Source organism: Leptosomus discolor, chromosome 3 (assembly GCF_034619465.1).
Source record: "Leptosomus discolor isolate bLepDis1 chromosome 3, bLepDis1.hap2, whole genome shotgun sequence".
NCBI classification, from domain to species: domain Eukaryota; kingdom Metazoa; phylum Chordata; class Aves; order Leptosomiformes; family Leptosomidae; genus Leptosomus; species Leptosomus discolor.
The window spans coordinates 79,523,833-79,545,417 of NC_141393.1; the positions used below are offsets into that span (position 1 = coordinate 79,523,833).

At 41.0% G+C, this 21,585-nt stretch overlaps 1 protein-coding gene across 1 annotated transcript in view; it reads right to left on the reverse strand.

The window, feature by feature from the left end:
* Nucleotides 1-21,585, reverse strand: part of SLC44A3 (solute carrier family 44 member 3) — a 39,954-nt gene that overhangs the window by 8,721 nt on the left and 9,648 nt on the right. The window contains exons 9-12 of the mRNA XM_086463056.1: nucleotides 20,222-20,408; nucleotides 12,094-12,259; nucleotides 5,851-6,007; nucleotides 3,251-3,334 (exon numbers count right to left, since the gene is read on the reverse strand). Of these exons, the coding sequence (XP_086319182.1) occupies nucleotides 3,251-3,334; nucleotides 5,851-6,007; nucleotides 12,094-12,259; nucleotides 20,222-20,408 (594 nt within the window). The remainder of the gene's footprint in view (nucleotides 1-3,250; nucleotides 3,335-5,850; nucleotides 6,008-12,093; nucleotides 12,260-20,221; nucleotides 20,409-21,585) is intronic.

The following is a 21,585-nucleotide window of genomic DNA, read 5'->3' on the forward strand; positions in this document are numbered from 1 at the left end:
CGGTTGCTTGCCAACTGGCTGCAGATGACCCCAAAGCAGACACAGAAAATAAAACTATCCTGAAATAGATACACTGTTTTAAAAAAAAAAAAAGTCACTGCAATAAGGCTGTAAAGGGAAAAAAGCGAGTGCTTTGATGCATCGAAAGTTAAGACTGCCACTACAATTTAAGAAAGGAGGAGACAGACAGACCTTGTAGCTCCCAAACCACATTAAAAACCCAGTATGTGCTTTTTTACGGAAGAGAAATTTCAGTCTCCCAGATTTTACTTGAGATGATTGGCTATGTTTATCTGGAACATACTGAAACCATCGGAGCCAGCAGATGAAAAATCTGTGGTAATTCTGACAAGTGTTGGCAAACAGAACTGTCAAGTAAGGATAATGACTTTATATTCACAAAGCACTTTTCATCCAGATAGAACCCAGAGTGCTTTACAATTGTTACTAATGGATTATACACACACATGAATCACTTTGCCCATGACTGAAATGGAACAGCTTAAGGGGTGAACTGTTTAACAGCACATAGCAACACTACACCACAGTTTAGCACAGGATCCAGTTGCAAATCCAAAAGAAATTTAGGAAGGCAGAAGGTAATTATCCACACTGCAATGTGCGCAGGGTGCTGGGTTTACATTACCCCTCCTCCAACAACCACCACTGGAAATACGGCAACTGTCAGCGTCCAGCACAGCGCTCTGTCACCACGGGAAGAGGACAGGGCACCTTTTTGGCCCCATTTTGGTTAAGTTTCGGGAGAGCTGAACAAAACTTAGCGGAGCCTGCAGAGAACGAGTCGCTTCAGGGATGCAGGCAGCTATCAAAGTCAGCACCTCAGCCCAAAAAGGACTCTGATAACGTAAGAGAGCGCTTGGTTGATACTGCACGGGAAGAGAGAAGCTCACGCTCTGTCACCAGTGTCACTTCCTCCAGCACCTGTTTCTCATCTGCAAGTTTCCCAGAGGGAAAACAAGGGGCTCTGTTTAGTCCTGATTAAACTGGTGAATGAAGGAGCAGAAAGAATTTAAACCAGCTAAGCAATATAATATCAGGTTGAAGAAAATAGTGCAGAAGGGATGAGGAAGGCTTTTCTTTTTTTTTTTTTTTTAGAGTTTCATGTACTTATATGCTTATTACTACAGCGAAAGTAATACTAGAATAAAAGGCAAAACTATAGTAGGGAATGTTAACGCACACAATGAGCTTTGGACCAACTTTTGTAACAGCTGTTCCACATTTCAGTAATTTCAACTCACACAAATATCAAAATCTGAACTAAAAAATACTTTCAAAACGTTAGAAACATAGGTACAAGCAATTTTTTAACCCCTCCCAAGTCGCAGTCTCAAGTCCACGTTCCACACCTACGTGAAATTTCAAGGCTGTACCCAAGTTTCACTGCTCTCAGTAAGAGCTTTTAAGAGTTCAGTGCTTTTGTTAATCAAGCCGTATGTTAAGCTGCTTAAAACTGCAGACCTGTCTTTTTTTTTTTTTTTTCCTTTTTTTCTTCTTTTTTTACATCTGGCTGCAGATTTTACAAAATTGAAGATGAAGGTTTTCAATCTTAGTCAAAACATATTTTTTTTAGAAATAGGCTTGAATACATTCTTTATAAGAAAGAAGGAAAGAAAGAAAGAATTAGATACATTAATTACTCCATGAAATGCAATAATCTGAGACAAATGTTACCCTTCCACGCAGATAAAATTTCTACTAAAATCTTACAATGTCTTCTAACTTTTCTTCTCCTCTAACCCTTGCCCAAAGAGCCCTGGATTTGGAGCACGTGGAACACCATCATCTTTGCCAAAAATATGTTCAAACAAACAATTATCTAACAGCAAACCGGTATTATGATCATTAGGTTAAAAACCACAACTTGTATAAGACCAGAAATTTGCCTACAATAGATTAGGAAACAGGAAATAAGAGCTACAATACAGCCCTCTGAAACAAAAGGAAGAACAATACAGTAATTAATTCTTCTTTTAACAAACACATAGCATACAACAGCTGGAGAAAGTAAACACTAGGATGCTGGAGATCTCTTTGAAAGGCAGGAAGCCAAGGGACAAGGGTGACTACAAACGGAAAGCCTGGAGTCAAAACGAACTCTGAGATTCCTCACCAAGTCAGCGACCATAAGATTCACCTAAAAAAAAGTAAGTCTGGAAAATCCATTGTCTAGAACCAGAGATTTCACTGCACAAGTATTTGATCTAGGCTGAACTAAGTGAAAAACTTTCTCTTTGTAGTTATCCAAGATTAAGCTTAATTTATGGACCTACTTTAGAGCAGAAGTCAGCTCCTTTATCAGAATTGTCTTGTTTACTTCACTACTACCCTCAGCAACGAGAACAAAGAACACAACAGGCAGAGAGTTAGGAATCAGCGTGAACATCTGATTCCCTTTCACATTAAGAATATCACAGTCACCAGAGACAACAAAAGGGGACTGACAAAGAGAAAAATTAACTATTTACAATGATGTATACGGAGCTGGGAAACATTTGGAGAAAAAGATCAGGAAGCAAAAAGTAGGAGCCAAGTACCTGAAAAACTGCTGCATGTCAGAAATAATCCATTTCCAATAAAAACACTTTTGAAACAAAACTGTTAACAAAACAAAGATGTCTTTCAAAGAAAGAGAGTATTATATCATCTGGCTTTTTCATCATGGATCATATTCCCAGATATATTGATAATGGAAATCTGCCAGGAGTTCAAGTTTCTTTACTCAGGACTTTCAGGTGGAAAATACTACAGTATTTAATCTACCTTAATCTAGTTTATTAAATAATCTAAAAATTAAATTAAAAACTAAATTAAATTAAAATTAACCTAGTTTAATGACACATCTCCAGGTGGGTTCCTTACTTCTTCATTGCTTCCTTCCACCTGGACCCTCTGTATTTCAGTAGTTTGTCTGGCACAACTCAACAAAATGTTACGTCTTCTCACCCGCAGAAATGGCAAGTGCCCTCTGAAAGGGCTGTCTCAAGCTGCACTAACGAGTTTTCTAAAATCTTGCACCTTGCGTGTTTGTCAGTCCCCTGCTTCTTTGCAACAAGTTCCACCTACACTTGAAGACTTTCCTGCGCGTTCAGTTTAGGTGGCCAGCGGGAAACTTTGGCCTGCACGCACCGGACGGTGCTTTCGTCGTGCTAAACGGAGGTAGCATGCACACCCCGTGCCTAGACTAGGGATGCAGATGGTTGAGTGAGAGAGAGATGACAGAGTGTACCTGGTTAAAGTATCTTAAGCAACTTTCCTGGCACCAAAACCAGCAGAAACAGCACTTGAGCAGGCACTTTGCACATGCGCTCTCCTGCAATAAAATGAAACGGCTGGTTACTGGACACAGAAGTAGACTCCAACAAAACTGCCATTTTAGAAAAACTCGCTTTACTGGCGACTGACTCGTCTAACAAAGCATTCACTTAGGCAGCAGATACTTCCTTTAGGATTATAGGAACTATTTTCAATTCAGTATTAATGACTGATGAGCTGAGCATATTTTTTTTTTTCTTCCTGTGGATAGAAGATTCTTCTCTGGGAAAAGAAAGTAAGTGCTGCAAGCAGCTTTGTGAGCTAACAGCTGCTTGCAGAACAAACCAGGCAGGCAAGTCAGTAACCCTTACAGTACTCTGCAGTGATCAGGGAGCACGCTGACAGACTTTTAACTTTTTTGTTTATCAAAAGACCTTCACAGTTCTGGAATGACTGGTACCCTAACGAACAAAAATAAAGGAATGGGCAGAAGGACTTATAGGCACGTGTGTGTGTTATTGACTCAGGGCACACAATCCTTTTTCAAGACAAGAAGAAAAAGCATGTATCAGAACAGAGCATTCATAGACCATTGATCTATATTAATTCCATGCTAAAAACAGAGCAGAAAAGCTCAGTGTTTGTTCCACCCACCCACCCCACCCCCCTCCCCTCCCCCATCACATCACGAGCTCAGAACTGTTTATCATATAAAGATTTTACCGAGCAAGACAAGAAAGAGACATCTTGGTAGTTGTGGTAGCCTTCCAAATTTAACTGGCTGTTTTTCTCAGCAGAGGAAGTTCAGTTCAGTGATAATTGAGACTTTTTAACCTTCTTCTTCCAGAGGTCAGAATGTTTTTGTTTTGTTTTGGAAAGCAGAGATCTTCCACTCACTGTATGAAAACCCCAGGTCCCCACAACTACCATTGTTCGTGCAGAAACCACAAACCTCCCAACTTTTTTTCCAAAAAAAGTTCTTGAAAATATTCCAGGAATAATTCCTTTAAAATGGCGACTGTACATGCAAACTCCTGACAGCAGAGAAATACTTTAATCTTGCCGTGTATTGCTGGAGAGATTTATTTTAGTAAAACTGTATTAATCTCAGTAAGTAATTTCTTAAAAACCTAGAGCAAGGGATTTCAACTGCAACCTCCTCTCTGATTCTGCTCAAAGGCTGTTGTGTAGAAAACATCTGTGAATTTACCTGCAAGTCTGCAGATCCCTGACTTTCCCCCCTGTTCACGGAAAACAGCAGCACTTTTGCAAGGGTGGCAAAGCCTGGGTGGGCTCTACAACAATGCAGCATCACTTCTCCATCCTTCAGTACCACCGCTCTGGCCCTCTGTGGAAAGAGCCTCAACGGAAAGGGGCCATAGCCTGTCCTTTCTCCCCTGGGAAGGAGCAAGGTTACTTTGCAGGGGGGGATCTTGCTGTGGACTGGGGAGAGGAGCTGGCCTGAGCACTCTCCAGCCTCTTTAGCAGCAGTTACAGCTATGGGTCATGTCATGTCCTCAGCTGAACACTTGGCAACTGGACCAAAAGGAGCTTGTAGCACGCTGCTATAGACCCAAATAATTTTTCTTTGCTAGTTCAATCTTCTACAGCTATTCAGATTACGAAACCACGTACCCAACAAGGCACTTATTCTGCTTCCTCTAGAGGCAGAAAATACTCTCATCTTCCGTCTAGCGCAGCTCATCCCACCGACCACCTTTAAACAAAGTTCTCAGTTGACCCAACTCACCAAGTTTTATAACCAAGGCTTTCACACGAAGTGGCATAAACCCAGGCACGTGTCTTTCAAGTATCTTATTACAAGGGGCTTTTATTTAAGCACTCACAAACTACACCCCACACACACGCCTCACAGGTACCAGGGATGGTCAATGTAAATACCCTGTCATCACTATACACAACATGCTTCAAGGCCAAGGTAAACTCTAGAGGGAAAGACCTACATTTAAAAACTGCCTGAATCTTCCTCCAAAATCAGAGCGGTGCAGTCATGACAGCCCCCTCTCCTTGCCAGAACTGCAATGGTATGTTTCCAGCGGAAGATAAGAGAGGTGGAGATGCACGAAAGATAGAAAAGGGGCAAGCAAAACAGCCCGGCTATGTTTTTTATATATCTTAAAAGATGTGGTTTGGATCCTACACAAACCTCTGGAATAGTTATTTCATACATTCTTTCTATAAACTCGTACTACAAGGCAGATGAAATGTTTTCTCTAAGATATTTTATGTGCAACAATAATGTTCTTAATTACCTTTGCTTTTTAAAATTTACGATGCAAAAATTAAATAGAGCATTCTGCCAAATTTTTCCTTTATCCTTCATAAAAATCTTTATATATAAACACCAATTAAAGGTGGTTTTTAACGTTGGTGTTTTCTGCTTCTGTCTGAGTTGAGAGGAAAAAAACGCTTTCATAACTAACAAAATGGGATAAAATATATAATCCACATCATAACATTAATTTTTAAGCAAGAAGTATATTCTTCACCTTTTTTCCATGAATCTCACCTAGCAACTACTATTTTTATAGTGTTACAGAAGTATAGACCTACCTTTTGTTTCAGGATATTATAAAGGTACAAGAGAACAATCCTTGGTATTCTCAGTATTGTGATCAGAAATGAGCCTTTTACAGCAGTTCCTAGATGATAGCAAAAAAGAACTGATATGGAAGACAGGACTGGGTGAGGTGGTGGGCTATTTTTATTCCTAGAAAAGCAAAAACAAAGAATTTGAGAATGTTTAGAAACTTATTTAAGAAGATATACATTGTATCTTTTCAGTATTTGGAACTTTAAAGAACTAAGCTGGTATCTCCTTTCCCACTTGAACAACTCCAGTTTTCCTACTGACTTCATCTGAATGTTCACCTTAGTCCAAAGGAAAGCAGCCAAGTTTATAACTTTTATTGGATTAGTTTAATTCTTAAGCAATGACTGGTTTGATGTATTCAGTAATGGAAAAATATCTAGAAAAAGCCTACAATGGAAAATACCAGAAGTAAGTGAACAACATCTGAGAATATTTCCTTGAACACCTCTCTCCAGTTTCTGTCGCTTCTCTTTTTCTCCGCAATCTTTTATGTGACTGTTGTTTCTGCAAGATTTTAGTCTGAAGGAATTAATCTGTTATTTCTGCTTTAGTGGTAAAATTAAAGCTAGAAAAAACATCACAAGCTCTCGCACATAGAATTGAGATCTACTGTCTACTTTTATTGTTGCAATTTAGTCGAATATTTGCTTAAATTTTGTTCAGATAATTAATACTTTTTTTTGTTTTCACTGAACAGGGTTTATTTTAAAATGGAATACACAAAAAAGGAGTATCACACTGTATTTTAGAATTATAATTTGGCCTAAAAACCTCTGTAATTCTACTGTACACTAACCTGTACTGTTTTGGAGAAATAATGTGTTTCCCAAAATTGAAAAGCAAAGACAAAAAATTGGCCTAGATACAAGTTTGACTTTCTTGGTTCCGTTATAAAGGTCAGTTTGAATGTCAATCATTTACAGAGAGTAGTATGACACAGCTCTCAAGAATTTACATAAAAAACAGGAAACGAATTTAAAGCCACTCTCCCACCCCTCTTCAAATGCTGCAAAAAAAACCCCAAATTCAATTAGATTAACACTATAAATACCTTTAAAAAATGTTTCAGAGGATTACAAAAACCCCACTGATCCACAGTCATACACAGCCCTTCTATAAAGCAACTCTTAAGCAACTGGCCCAACCCTGAGAAATTTGCTTAGGCAGCAGAATCAGCAGCAGCTTGACAAAGTAGTTAAGAAAAGATCAGACCTTATATCACAAATAAGATGTCTTGCTTTCATATGTGATTCCTTCAAAACCTCTGTTACCTTGAAAAAACTAATAGTGTGCACAGGATACTAAAAAATAACAAGGCAGTGATAAGCGAGTGACTGTTTGGGGCTAAAAAGCTCTACAAATATACTTTTATTAAACCCTCACTTCAGCAGGGATCTAAGTCATACACACTATATCAAGACAGGTATCACAGTTCTGCAAGAACCCTGAAGGTATCACTGCAGTTCATTCAAAACACCACATACTGTGCAGCCAAGAAGTTGTATTTAAATATGTGAATATACCACATTATTTTAAATAGGAAATTCCAGCAAAGCAGTTGGTGCATTTATTATTTTTGGTCTTACAACTAGGGGAATAGCTTGGGGGAACAGTGGAATTTTATACTGAATAAGGCAGGTTGTGGGGTTTTTTTTTTCAGTCATCAGGTTTCTGAGTTAGAAACACATACATCGCAATATAGATGAGTTAGTCTATCCATATAGTACTATTGTTTCCTTTTCTCTCATACACTACCTTACAATGACAGTCTTAGTCAGATCTCAGAATTTAAAAGATTATGCTTCTGCAAGTTGAATGTTAACCAAGGGTAAGAAACACAAAAAGGACAAAGTTTAGTCTTGTGTTAATAATCTACTTGCTACTGAAGAGAAAAATGAAGAAGGGTTTTGACATTTTTAACGGGACTGATTAATGATCAGGAATGTCAAAATTCAAAGTTTAGTTTAGATAAATTTCAACACATTCGGATGCTTTTCCACACTTTCTTTTCCTAGCAAAGGAATTCTCGCAACAACGGGGTCTGACAAAGTTTCCTGCTTTGCTTCCAAACAGATCAGAAAAAAAGAACAGATTTTCCTTGTAATTCTGGCTCCGGGTGGGAAGCACAGGCAAGCAGCTAGCTAACCACAGCAGGTGACGCCTGGGACTCTAAAAAAGCTCAAGATGGTTCAATCGCCCACCTACACCCAACTACCCTTAAGGATGACGTTTCACCCAGCTTTGTACGTTGTAAGGCTGCGATCCCGACATGGCTCCAGCACAAGCACCCAGTCAGCCACATGCACAGAGTTCTGGAGGCCGTTCCTCCCGTGCAGCGAGTGCTGGGGACGTGGGCTCCGCTGCAGGCACACAAGCTGCCAGGGGAAAAAAGAGGAATCTCTCTGACAGAACTGGTTACAAGACTGAGTAACAGTTTGCTCTTCCTCTTGGTATTCCTACTTTATGGTATCACATAGGTTTACGTAAAACACTACTATTCCAAAATCCTGTGAACCTCTACTCAATACCACATCATCTTTTAATATTTTTCTTTCTTCAGTGCTGCCAACAGCCTTTATTTTCTTGTGAGCTCTGACACTCGATATCTTTCTTAACTCTGCGTTCCACGAATCAAATGATCACTCATGCATCTCAGCTTTCATTTTAAAACCACTTTTTTGTGTGTGTGAAGAAAAAATGCAATCTTGACACACCCAAAAGACATAGACATTTGAAAGGGGAAAAAAAAAAAAGCCATTTCTTTAAAAACCTGTTCTTCTTTTCAGAGCTGTGCTTATAGTTCTCTTGAGTCCTGCCTCATCTGATTCAAAGACTGCCTAAAAAGAGATCTAGTGTAAAACACTTTAGAAGTGTTAAGGAATGAATCATATACTCCTCAATAAACATGAATCTCAGCTTTTAAACAAATACAATAAATTAGAAGATTTGTAATAAGAGACACTATCAGACTAACAGAGAACACACAGACTGTACTTCCAACTGCCCTTTTACCTGCTCTCAAAGCCACAAGGGACAGGCCTGACTACACACATGCTGATGGCTCTTTCACAAGGGTTAGATCAGGTATGTAAGCAGGGTAAAGGATGTTCATAAATACTGCAGGTGTATTTGAAAAGGGAAGGGGAATCCTTTAAGCATTTGGTCCTAGTTCATCTCTCAATGACTTTGGTGCAAATCCATAAACCTGGGTTTTTGACTTACTGGGAGATGTATGTATTTCACTTCTCACTGAATCTATTGGCAGTTGTGGTGCTGAACACCTCAGAGCCAGGTGGAAAACCCCAATCCTGCGAATGCTTACCTTCTTCCTTAATTTCAACCTTGTGCAGTGACATACATGCACTGGAGTTACTGAATAAGCTCAAGCATGGACAAGGACAGTGATGCCTGTGACACTGGTCAAGTTACCCTAATACCTTCCTTTAACCCCAGAGAGGGGAGAAGCCTCATCTCACTGAAAAGGTAAATATGCACGTAACACCCAAGCACGCCAAGATGAAAATAAACCCTCATGTAAAACAGCAATAGTAACAAAGAAGGTTTTTTAAAAGACGGAGCCCTTTTCACAAGCCCTGAAAAGTAATCATTAAGCAAAAAGGTTCCATTTACTTTACTAAATTAATAAAATCTCTCACGTATTCATGTTTCATCTGAAAGAAAAGAAGGCAAAATCCATTTTCAGTGGTGGCATTACAGGTCAAGCATATATCACCTGTAAAGCTACTCCAGCTAAAAGGACCCCCGCCCTCCCCCTTTGCAGCTCCACGGCGGCTGTTGGCCGTGTGGCACGTTGCTGTGCGCGCTGTGGAAGGCGATTTCCGCAGGGAAAGGCCGTGCCATTTCCTCGGAGCACTTACAAGCAGAGAAGAAAGCCTCTCTGTGAGGCATCATAAACAAACTCTTGTGACATGCCTTTATGATGCTGCCCCAGGGAATATATTAAAAAACACACAGCAGACAAGCTCAGAATTGCTGGAACAGCTTGAGATAACCCTTGCCCTGGATGGCGTGGCTGCTCTGGCAGCTAACCGTCCTCACCCCGGTCCTGCACTGCTCTGCGCCTCTGCAGAGCTCTGCTGACAGCCTAAAGGCCAGGAAGAGGGATCATCACCGCGGAAAAACTGCAAGCCCCTTCCAAGCACAACTCTCTCAACACAGCACATGTCACCCGGCAAGCAAGAGGAGGGCTCGCCAGTAGATGTACAAAATGACTTCGGTACAATTGGGTGCAGGAACCTTCTGTACTCTGTGGCCAGTTCCTGCAGCAGTAAAAAAAAACAGCTGGCAAGCGGAAGACCCTGACAGAGCAGTAAATGTCATCACAGCCACTTCTACAGGTGCTTCCCTGCTCTGTGTGAAGTAGACACGGACAGTGCCTTTGCCTTGGGGATTCCGACGGTGTATCAGACCAAAATGCAACGCAGCGCACAGCCCAGTAAGTCAGCGAAACTGCTTTTCTTTCCTGTGCTTTCTCAAGCAAGTTTAAAGCAACCCTTAGTGCCTCAGCATTCGGGTGCTAAAGCTGAATCAATTGTTAAATCTTGAGGTATGTAAACCTGCTTGGAAGAAAAGAGCAGCCCATTACCCACAGAACCACAGCCATGCAAGTTGTGTTTAGAGCTTCAACAGGAAAAAGGAGATGACATAAGAAATGCAAGTTCCTCCCTTTTCAGGTCCTATCATGGCATGTAAAGTAGTACTGTGAGACTGTCACTCTACAGATCTCAACCTTTTGAAAAGCAGCATTTTAGGTTTTGTCTGCTCTTTTACTAGCACCGGTTCAGTGGCACGGCTCTTGGCCGTGCAGAGAACCCTCGCAGAGACAGGCTCCAGGTACATGCCTTAAATGCTGCCCAGCCTTGGATTTCTGGATGGGACGACAAAACGTTGCTTAAAACGATGGTGGGCACTGGCTGTTACCAGCTCTTCTGGCTTTACTGGTTTGGCTGGAGCAGAGCCGCTGTGGGCCGCAGAGGGAAATCCCTCCAGAGTGGCTCCTGCCAGCAGGGCCTGTGCTGCTGTCTCTGCTGGGGGCGGGGGCGGTGGGAACAGACCATTTGGAAGGACCTTTCCATCAGCAGCTGAAACACCCAGGGATACATTCCACAGACCATCAACCTGCCACCTAGGTTTTGGAGAAGCCCAAAGCCTCCCTTCCCAGCTGCCCAACATCCTGGGTGGCTGCAGCCAGTGCTCCAGGGTCCCCAGGCCCGCTCCTGCCAGGCAACCTGATTCAGTCCCACATCACCTTCCCCAAGGGCTAATCTTCCAGCAAATGGAGATTATCACCATATTGCTCTAATACAAAATGAAGAAATGCCTTAAAATGCCAGATCAGAAAACCTCATCACAGGGTGTGGAGGAACAGAGCAATGAGGGTGAGAGAGCTCATAAAATACTTATGAGGAAAAACGTTTTCAGGATACTACTCTTTTCATTGTCAAAAAAATCAATGTATTGTGAGATTTAAATCTTCCCCTGCAATGAGAGGGCAGCACCATGCCAGTCCCTGAAACAGATTTCATTTCATGTTATAATATTACAAGTCTGAAAAACAGTATAAATAATAAAAAGCAGGGATTTTTCCTCATTTCCTCCAAATTTACATTTCAGGGCAACACAAAATTCAAGGCAGTTTGTTTACACATCTCTAAATTCTTAACAGTGGTGTTAAATCATTCTCAGTCAACTGAAAATACCTGCACAGAACGAAAGAAAGAGTAGCAGACTATGCATTTATGCAGCCAGAACAAATGCAAACCCAGAGCAGGGATGAACACCAAGGAAGAGGTCAAACTGCCTCTGAATACATGAAATTACTGAGGAGCTATATATTGCATCTCCATTTGGAGCTAATGCAGGCTCCAGGAAAAGGGTCAAATGCAGCCTGTGCCTTTCGAATGGCAATTTCACCAGAGTCAACTGAGCTCTGTTGGCTTGGATCAAGGCTCAGTTTGGCCCAGTAACTCCAGCGGCAGGGGTAAGACCCATTAATATCACACACATTGTAAAATCTTACTCAAGACTTGCAACAAACCACATTATTTTATATTAAATTGGATTCCAAGATAGCGCCATAAATTGCAGTCTATTTGAGGCTATTTTGCCTAGGAAAAGATGGAAAGTAAAAGCTGAAAAATGCCCAAAACTATTGGGGGAGGGGGGGGCAATTTTGCACTCACCTGTTGAAATAACAAGTAACCACTGCCCCAGCAATCGTCATTTGCTGACAGGCAAGAATGAATTCACTAGTCCAGATAAGGCCAACGAAATGATACCATGCCATGTAGCAAATTCCAGACAGAGCTCTGTATTCTACTTGTCCTCCTGAAGTAGTCTGGGCAGTACCTGGAGTTGGGATTACACCACTGTATTATTATAATAACACACCAAACAAGGGGAAAAACCCCAAAGTACATATAAGTGCTTCTGTACCCTTTTTCTTAGCTTTTCTTCAATAAAATTACAAAGATATTAATTCAGGTGCTATTTAGTTGTACCCATTGTAACAAAGTCAGAGAGCCAAAATGTTGTAATTCAAACAGAATTTTGAAAAATAAAATCTTACAAAATGCAAAAGCTTGGGTTTAAATTGAGACTGAGACACAGCTGCCAATGAAGTCAAGAGGACAGCTATGGATTAATAAAGAATTCTGAGAAAACATTACTAAAGATTTGAGTAATTGAGTGGTTTAGAAGTAAATGAAATCCTAATTTTCTTCATTCAAATTTGAAATAAACTCATAGTCAGTTATGAATGCCTTAGATGTTTTCTACAAGAAGCAAAAAATATTAAGAAAAATTATTAAGGGTGCACAACGTACTATCGCAACAAAACAAAACTGTTATCTTAATGACTAATTAGAAGCATGGCAACTAGTTTTCTGTTCTCTATACTTCACAATTTTTGTGCAAAATACAGGCACAAAAAAAACCCAGCAGACATCTTATGCTCCAGTGTCACTACTGTATTCAGGAACATTGGCAAATTCACTTATTCAAGCTCAAAAATATTGCCTCTGCTTCTGTTAATAATAAACAATTTATTCCATACTCAAAAGACGGCTTTTCACAACAGGTAACTCAGCAATCAGACCTTTCTCTATGCAATCCTATTTATGCCACTTGACTCTGAAGTCTAGTCAGGAGCCAACGGCATTTGTTCCTAGTGAGAGGTCTCTGGGTCCATAACCTGCTATTTTTTTAGCTTACCAAGCCTTAAGTCTACTATCCTTAAAGATAAATATGTTCACAGAATAAAATGATCTCTGTAGGTGAGTAGCTTCTTACTCTAACTCCATGAAAGAAACAACAAAGGGAGACATAGAATTGTCTATTACAGCTAGAACAGCATTGTAACTTAAGCTTTAATACTTCATGCATTCATTTGGTGGACTTGCCAGCGTCAGGTTTATGGTTGGACTCGATGATCTTAAAGGTATTTTCCAACCTAAACGATTCTATGATTCTATGTCCTCCCACAGGACAGCACACCGCCTTCAAGTTCAAAACTACCCGAGGTACAAAGCTATCTATGAAACGGTTCACTTATTTCTGTCCTATTTTTCTATATCCACAGAGTTCATACTCAAGAATAGCTAAAAGCAGAGACAATAAAGATTTGTTTTCAGCAACACCATCAGGTTTAAACAAGCTTTGTAAGTCCTTGGAACCAAAGTCTGTTTGTCTTTATATTATGAAAAGTATTCATCTTCCCCACAGTAGCACTGCAAAATGATTTTAAAGCGTTTTGAAAGGATTGTATGGGTGCAGAAACACAGATATTCTAGATATTTTATCTTCTGAATGGTTATCAATTTTAGCTAAACAGGCAAGCTCTCTGCAGTGCTGTATGGCTGGTCATTCACAGAAACACTGTTGCTTCCATTATATTCAAATGTATTTTAAGCCTGTGAAATGCAGGATACTTGATGGTGTGAAAAAGCTGTTACTCAGATCTCACAAACTCTCAGCCATTCCTTCCCATCCCATGCCTCCCTAGTTTTAAGTTTGGATGCAAAAGCTTTTTTCTTTTTAAGGGGAATTTTTGACGACAGATTCATTTACTTTGGTACATTAAAATAAGCTATGCACTATACCATTCTGAATTCAATGGAGTTTTCACCCCCCCTTACTTCTTCCAGAGGCTCTAGACTGCCCTTTTCCTGCAGCACACACAACGCTCATTAACCACAGCTTAAGCCCCTTTCTGAAAGAACTTATGCAAATGGTAGGTCAATGAGACACAAGAAGGTCTCCTACCTCCCCGTTTTTATGCAAAGACGTTATGCCATTTGGTAGCAGAATTAAGGACATTTTCCACCCTACAATCCACCTGATGTTTCTTTTCCAAAAAAGGCACATTTCAGGCTTTGCTTCAGTAGTTTTGTCATGAAGACTGACAAGTGTATGTATGGTAAACCAATTTTGTTTGCTTTTTACCAGCCTACTGAAATAACCACCTGCAATAACAACAGCCAAGGCTTTGTCTTTCCTGGCCAACCTTACGCATGTGCATGGGCACAGTGCTGTGCTCTGCTGCACAGAAATCAGGCACATCCACCCGTGAGTTCATCGCTGATCACTTTGCTGCCTAGGTATGGTAAACTGGTTTTGTTCCTGCGCAGAAATCCGTTCACCAATGTAAACATCTGTGTCTTGACTGATTCCCCGTCTTCTGGGCCCACTGTGCATGCATAATTTTGTCAACAGAATTACACGCAATGCTATTTTTTGTATGTCAGTCTTGGTAGCACAGATAAACTTTAAAGCTCTCCTAGATACCCTGTTGAGAAAAGTACAGGCCATTTTCCTCACCACTCCACTGTGATGTATCTGTTCACACAAGTTAAACTTTCTCAACGAAGAAAATGAAATATGGTTGAATTTGAAATATGGTTGAATTTGTCAACAGAATATTTTTCTCCAACTACATAATCATGAATCTTTCTGTTGAACTATACGCTCTTAGCAGGAACATGAAGAAGTCAGTAAAGACCTGAAGTCCCCACAGCTGAATGACCAAATCTGAAAACCTCTGACCAGTACAAATCGATCCGCTGCAGAGACCTCACAAGAAGTGCTGTTAACAAAGCAAACAAGGACAAGTGTTTGCAGCGGAATTCAGAAGAGTTTCTCCACCTGACTCTGCAGCCCAGCGCCGTGCCGTCACGTGCGTCAGCCAGCACAGCAGTGCAGTGACACCAAAGTCACCGCGCACATTAGCTGCGTTTTGGTACGTTCAGACTTCTGTCAGATGTTCTTTCTCGGCAACTGCTGCTGTGAGGTTTTGCTGATGCCTGGAGCAGCAAGCTGTTGTAAGGCATGAAAACTGCTGGGAAGTCTAGTTCAGCAACTTCCTTATCAGAAACAAAGAACCACTGACCAGAAAATACTGAGAGCCTGTTTATCAGTTCCTGTCAACATGAAAATATGATGTGCCCCTCCCACTGCAAAGTGAAGAGAGGTTCTGGCATCATACACTGAATCTTTATGCTTCCTGCAACGGAATTTATTGTGTCATTTTATTTAGCTTTTTCCATGTGGTGGTATTTACAGCTAAGCTAGCTGACTGTAATTGGAATGTCAAGGACCCTGCAGGAAATACACTTTTATTGCTGGCTTTGCTACTGCACAGCTTTATGTGGCAGTTTTATTGCTCAGTTGCCTGTAGGATGCACCTTCATTACATGAAAATCCCACACCGCCTCTCACCCTACATTACACGCACAGTACTTATACCGTGCGGATTTCACAGCTCCCGCACGCTGGGAAGCTGAAAGACATGCTTTGCGGTGCCACACGGCCTCTTCACTTCTGCGGTGAAATGCTGCACAAATTAGCAAACAATAAGACTCAATAACCCTAAGACATATCAGCTTTTCCAAAGCACAGCTGAATTCCATTCCTAGCCAGCTAATGGTTCTAACTGGTGCCACTGTTTGTGCTGTCTCAAGTCTTGTGGAGTCTTGGCATATCTCCTAGTTTTCTAGGTCTGGAATTCACTCTGTCGCCGCTGCTCTTACAGATTCTGAATTACCAAGGTACTTAAGCAGGTGCCTACCTCAAAATACTAAGTAGTCCCACTGATTTTAATAGGATTATCCATGTGTTTCAAGTTAGTCATGTGCATAAGTACCTTTCCAAGTGCGGGCTATAGTTTTCTATAGCTCCCAAGAAGTTAGGCTTTTCTCAGAGTAACACTAACTTTTGGAGGGGACGTAAATAAGGTGCCTGTGTGGTCGCATAATGATCAGGTGCACCACAGCTGAAGCAAGGATCAAGCGCTCCAGGGCTGTAAGATGCGGAGACACTGTAAATATTTTATGACTAGTGAAGATTCAAGGAAAATGTTAAGAACAGGTGCAGCACAGCAGCAAGCCAATTTCACTTGTCCATCTCTCTGTATTAGACAAAAGACTTTGTAAATGTTTCATTTTCTTAGCTTTCTTGGTAGAATTGTATTTAAAATATAGCCTGCATAGCCCCATAAAAATATATTTGTGAGAACAAAAAGTCAAAGCGTCAAAGACAAGACGATCACCACTTGTATCCTGGATAGGTGACTATTTGTCAACAGAGAAAACAAATTGCTCAGAGAGAGCGTATCTTGGGAGATCAGAGAAGTTCTCTCAGCTGCTGCAAAAAGTCCCCAAAACTCAAAATCAAAAGAAACGTCTTCCATTTACAGGGCCATTGTAGAAAATTAGTAGAAAACACAAAGCTGTTCTGCCAATGCATTAATCACCATACAGTACTATATGTACTTATGTGTAAGTACTGGTCAACCTAGAAGAGCAAAATGAGCCACCTTACTGTGAGCTGCTTTAACAGGCAGCATTTCCCAGGACTCACATCTGGGCTGAAAATTTGAAATACAATCTAAAGGAATATTCTCAATACCAAATCTAGTCTACTGTTCATTTGTCCAAGTTTTGAACAACAAAACAAATCTGAGGTAGAGTATGGGACTGGAAATCCAAACAACTATCACGCTTCTTGCTGACACCAACCTCCTGTGTCACCTCGACAAATCTCCTCAACCTGACAGCTGGATAGCTTCACTACCTCCCCATATCATTAAACGGCTAAAATTGCCTTTGTTGTCTCCGAACTCCTCTCAGGAGGAGTTACTCTGCAATCACAGCAGCTGTAAACAACCGAGCAGATTCAGAAGACACTTTCTCACACTACTTTATCGGCACCTAGCGGGCACTGACACTGCTGCAGGTCATTCACATGTTATTTCCATAAACACCTCAGTCCCTGGACTTTGCTAAGAACTCAGTTTACACCTGTTGGGCAACAACAACCACCATTTAACACAGATGGCTTAAGAAAAAGAATAATTACAAATACAAATGATAAAATTAATAGAATCGAGTTTTAACCAGAAAAATCATCAAATACATAGTGGCATTTTTCTACCCGCGCTCACGCTTAGGCTGCAACTCAGAATTGGTTTGGATTATTTATCAAATGCACCTTCTCTTCTAAATAGCAACACGCTAACTGTTAACAGAAAAATCTTACACGGATTGACACCTAGACTAAAAATATCCTGGCAGACGACCTCAGTCAAAACATATGTTTTACTTGATTCCTCACGTGAGCAATATATTGGCAGCTAAGTGCCAGGAAATGACCTTCCCTTCTTCTGCTGAATCTGCAAAAAGTCAGTTCTTTCAAAACTGAGAGCGTCCTAGAAACTTTAACATCACTCTTCCGTGCAGCAAGATTCTGCCGCCTTCTGTACTGTACTGTACTGTTTGTATCACTGGCTGGAAACAGCAGCATTCCTATTACGTTAGGGAGAAGACAAAAACCACCAGGAGACGTGTGCCGCGCTATGAATGTAACAGCAGGCCATAAACTGTTCGGATCCTACTCTCCAAGCAGGCGGAGGGGTAAAAAAAAAAAAAACCTGAATGGAAATGTGTAGCAGGAAACAGAGAATATAACCAATGGTACAGCACAGAGAAAGCATAAAAAGCCTCTCAAAGGCAGTTTTCATTGTGTTTTATTTCCCTGTGAATACATGTGGAATTTGCTTTCAGATATAATGTGCAAGTCACTACTTTCCTGCAAAGTCTATAAAAGCATCCAGGAAATACCCGAGCAGCTCCCCATCCTGCACTTATCATCAAGCCGTTTCTGTCGCATGAGCTAATATATTCCTACTCTTCTAATGATTGCTGCATTTCCAAAAGCTTTTGAATACAACAGACTCAGCTGGCGTTTTCTAAATTTAGATTTAACAAGGGCGAGCTTCACATCCTTATGTGTGCATATTAAGAGTACCAGTCAATTTTCCTGTGGGTAATGGGCCAGCTCAGCTTAACAAGGATGTAATACTTCCTCCAATAGTTATTGTTAATTATCTATTTAGCAAATCTGTGTGTTATGATTAATTTTATTTACCTGCTACTAGATTTACTACAGTTAATATTTATCTTAAATTGCATCTGATCCAAGCAGGTGCATGAAATGAACAGCTGGCTGATAGGTCAGGAGATGCTTTTCTCTACAAAGGACTGGTCTGAACCAGTGATAAGGTATCCCACAAGGCCAGTTTGGCAATTACTGCTGCCTGGCTGCTAAATGGGATGAAGATTCTGCAGAAAAGCTAACCACCACACAAAGCTGTGTCTAGCACGTAGTGCTGCCTCTGTAAAGGGAAAATCCAACTCAGAGGAGTGTGGAGAAGGAATATTCATGACACCTAAAGCAAAGTGAATCCACTTGACTGTTTAGTCAGCCAGGAACAACTCACAAAGAGACTGCAGGCTGGACATTTGGCCTTGCTAGGTCTGACCCCTTTGCAGGAGAAGCAGGTGATCAGCCAGACAAGTGCTTCAAGCAGCCACTTCTGACAGACCTGAGCTACTGGGGGAAAGGCAGCAGAAACAGAGAGACCTTTGCAAACCTGCAGGACTCTCCAGTGAAAGCTGGTGGGAAACAGATCCCAGTCTAGTCTAAGAAACGGGCGAGTGATTTACAACCCCAGCACGGACTCAGACAGACGGACTGTCATGTTACAAGTGAAGTGGGTCTTATACAGAGCCAGAGTATAACAGGGTGAGACTGAGATGGAAGCAGTGGCGATGGAAGAGGAGTGAGGTACCTGACCCACGGAGGTGGGGAATAATTCCAGTTTTGCCAAATGAGCTCAGCTACAGAAAGGCTGGAGGCTTTTCTGGCCTAGCAGGGATCTGTAAGCCTGTACAGAGGAGTTACTGCAGCCACTGTCTCCAGGGCTGGTGGAAACACAAGATAAAATGGTAACACACAAGCATTTGAAGAGTTCAGCTGCATTTGGTTTTCCACACAGAAACCACTGCCAAGTTTCCGAAAAGAGAAAACCCATGAAAAAATATGGGAATGACAAACAACGGCCTCTATCGGCATCAATTCTGCATCAGCTCCAAACCAAAGGACAACAGCTGACCCCTAGCAGTGGCCCTAGAAATTTAAAATGTAAAAAAACCAACCCCCAAATCATAACGCTTCCTATTTACAAAGGCTGATGTCTGCATGAGGGGTTATCCCTGGAGCTGCACAGAGTTTAGCTTCCCTTCTTTGGGTGATGTTGCATGGAAGAACAACCTCCCCTTCCCTTGGATGCTGTGATACTGGGCCAAGGGACAGCATCCAAATTATCCCAGTTCAATCAGCGACAGGTCTTACAGTGGTGTGTCCCTCAGTAACACCACTTCCATACTCAAAATCTGTTCTTGCAGCTCTTTCATAGTGATCGACTATTTCTACAGAGCACCTCCCCTACAACTGCAAGAACCTCTGGATTAACCCAAATACTGTTGATCCAAATACTGTTGTATCAGCCTAAATAACGATAGCAGTTGTCACTGAACTACTGCCCAGAAACAACCTTCTGTCTCCATGACAACTGGACATTGTTTACAGTCAGAGGAGATGAACATTCTCATTTCACAACTGCGCTAAAAGCTGTCTCCTCCCTCCTGTTACTTTCTGCATTTAAATACATCAGACATATACCGTATCTACCACAATCTACTAACAAATTAAATACTTAAGAAAGAGCAAAACTAAAGCCCACATACAAGAGCAAAAACTCTCTGTTCTATAGTGCTGTGACTCACCGAACTATGGCAACCTTGAAGACTCCAGCAAGTGGGGAAAAAAAAATAAACAAAAAAAGGGAAGAGTAACACAGCTGTGTAACAATGCTAGCCCACATTTTGTACACTAACACCAGGAGGTCCCATATTTAAGAAGTGAACTTAGGAAACAGATAGCATTCATCCAAAAACACGGAAAGCATATACTTACCCGCAGTTCCTAAGCTAAGTAGTACAGCAACCCAAAATACCCAGAACACAATGAGAACCAGAAAGGTCCAGAGTGGTTGGAAGAGGAGGAAAGGAATTCTGCCAATGATTTTGCCAACAATTCGAAAGAGCTGTATGGTGAACGGAAGCCTCTTTTGTAGTACAAGTATAAGGGAAAGCACAACAACCTGTTACAGGAAATAAAAAGACAAATTATCGGGGTTTTTTCGTTAAGAAAAGAATCAGAGTTGTCAAATGTGGGATCGGGGGGGGTACAGATTTCACCAAGACATGACAGCAAGGCAATTTACACAGTTACTGTGCACTGAAAAAGCCTTCTGAGACACTGCCTATATTCTCAAAGAGCCTGTGGATTAAAATCTGGTTTTCTGAAATAATTTCTACTGTTTTTTTAAAAACAAAAATCGGATTTGTAAAACTGTAATTCACCGAATGGAAACAGTCTGTTTCGCTTCACAGCAAACACAAATGAATGTTACACATTGCTTTCACGTACCCTGTATGTCATGAACATTTAAACTTTCTTCCTACTCAGGTCAGCTTGCCACTGTTCACAATGGTAGGAGGACCAGTCCTTTCCTGCAGAAAGGACAGCAGCACAACCAAACTAACTTGGGAGCTGTGTATATATGGAAGCAAAGCAGACACGAAATGAAACCTCATTTAAATAAAAAGTAAAAAATACCACCACCACCAAAACCCTGAGTCAAAAACCCCAGAATGTCCCCAGTTCTTTGTACACGACAAGGAACGATGAACAGCAATTAAAAGAGAGGTTGGAATCTATAAAATAATAAATGCAACCAGTGGCAGGTGCTTCACTAGTTTTCTTGCCTGCTCCAGAAAGAAGCCGCTGGCTCTGAAGAGAAGCGTAACCTGCAGCAGTGGATGTTCCCCCAGTTCTGCAAACGACAGTCGGTTGTATTGGAACACACATGCACACAAATGAACTTTTTCTTACCCCTTTAGTATCAACAGAGGTAAAAAGGTCATAACTTAAAGAGGACGTGAAAAAAATCTCATCTGTGACATATTTATGATTCTATGATTTATATTTGCCACTGTAAACTGTCAGACTGTTCATATGTGGTGAATTCCAGTCTATGGATCCTACTCTTGCTTTAAGAAAACAGAAGAATAATCATTTTGACAAATGTCTCGTGAAATGCAAACTGTCTGTACACTCACATCGAGCAATGACTCCTTTAACATTGCAATATCGGAGTGAAAAGATAACTTTAAAAGTTGCAAGACAGACTCAGATTTTCGTTTGGAAAACAGGATTAATGAGACAAAAGCAGAATTTAACCCCATAACTTGAGGCCTAGACATTGCTGCCTGTGC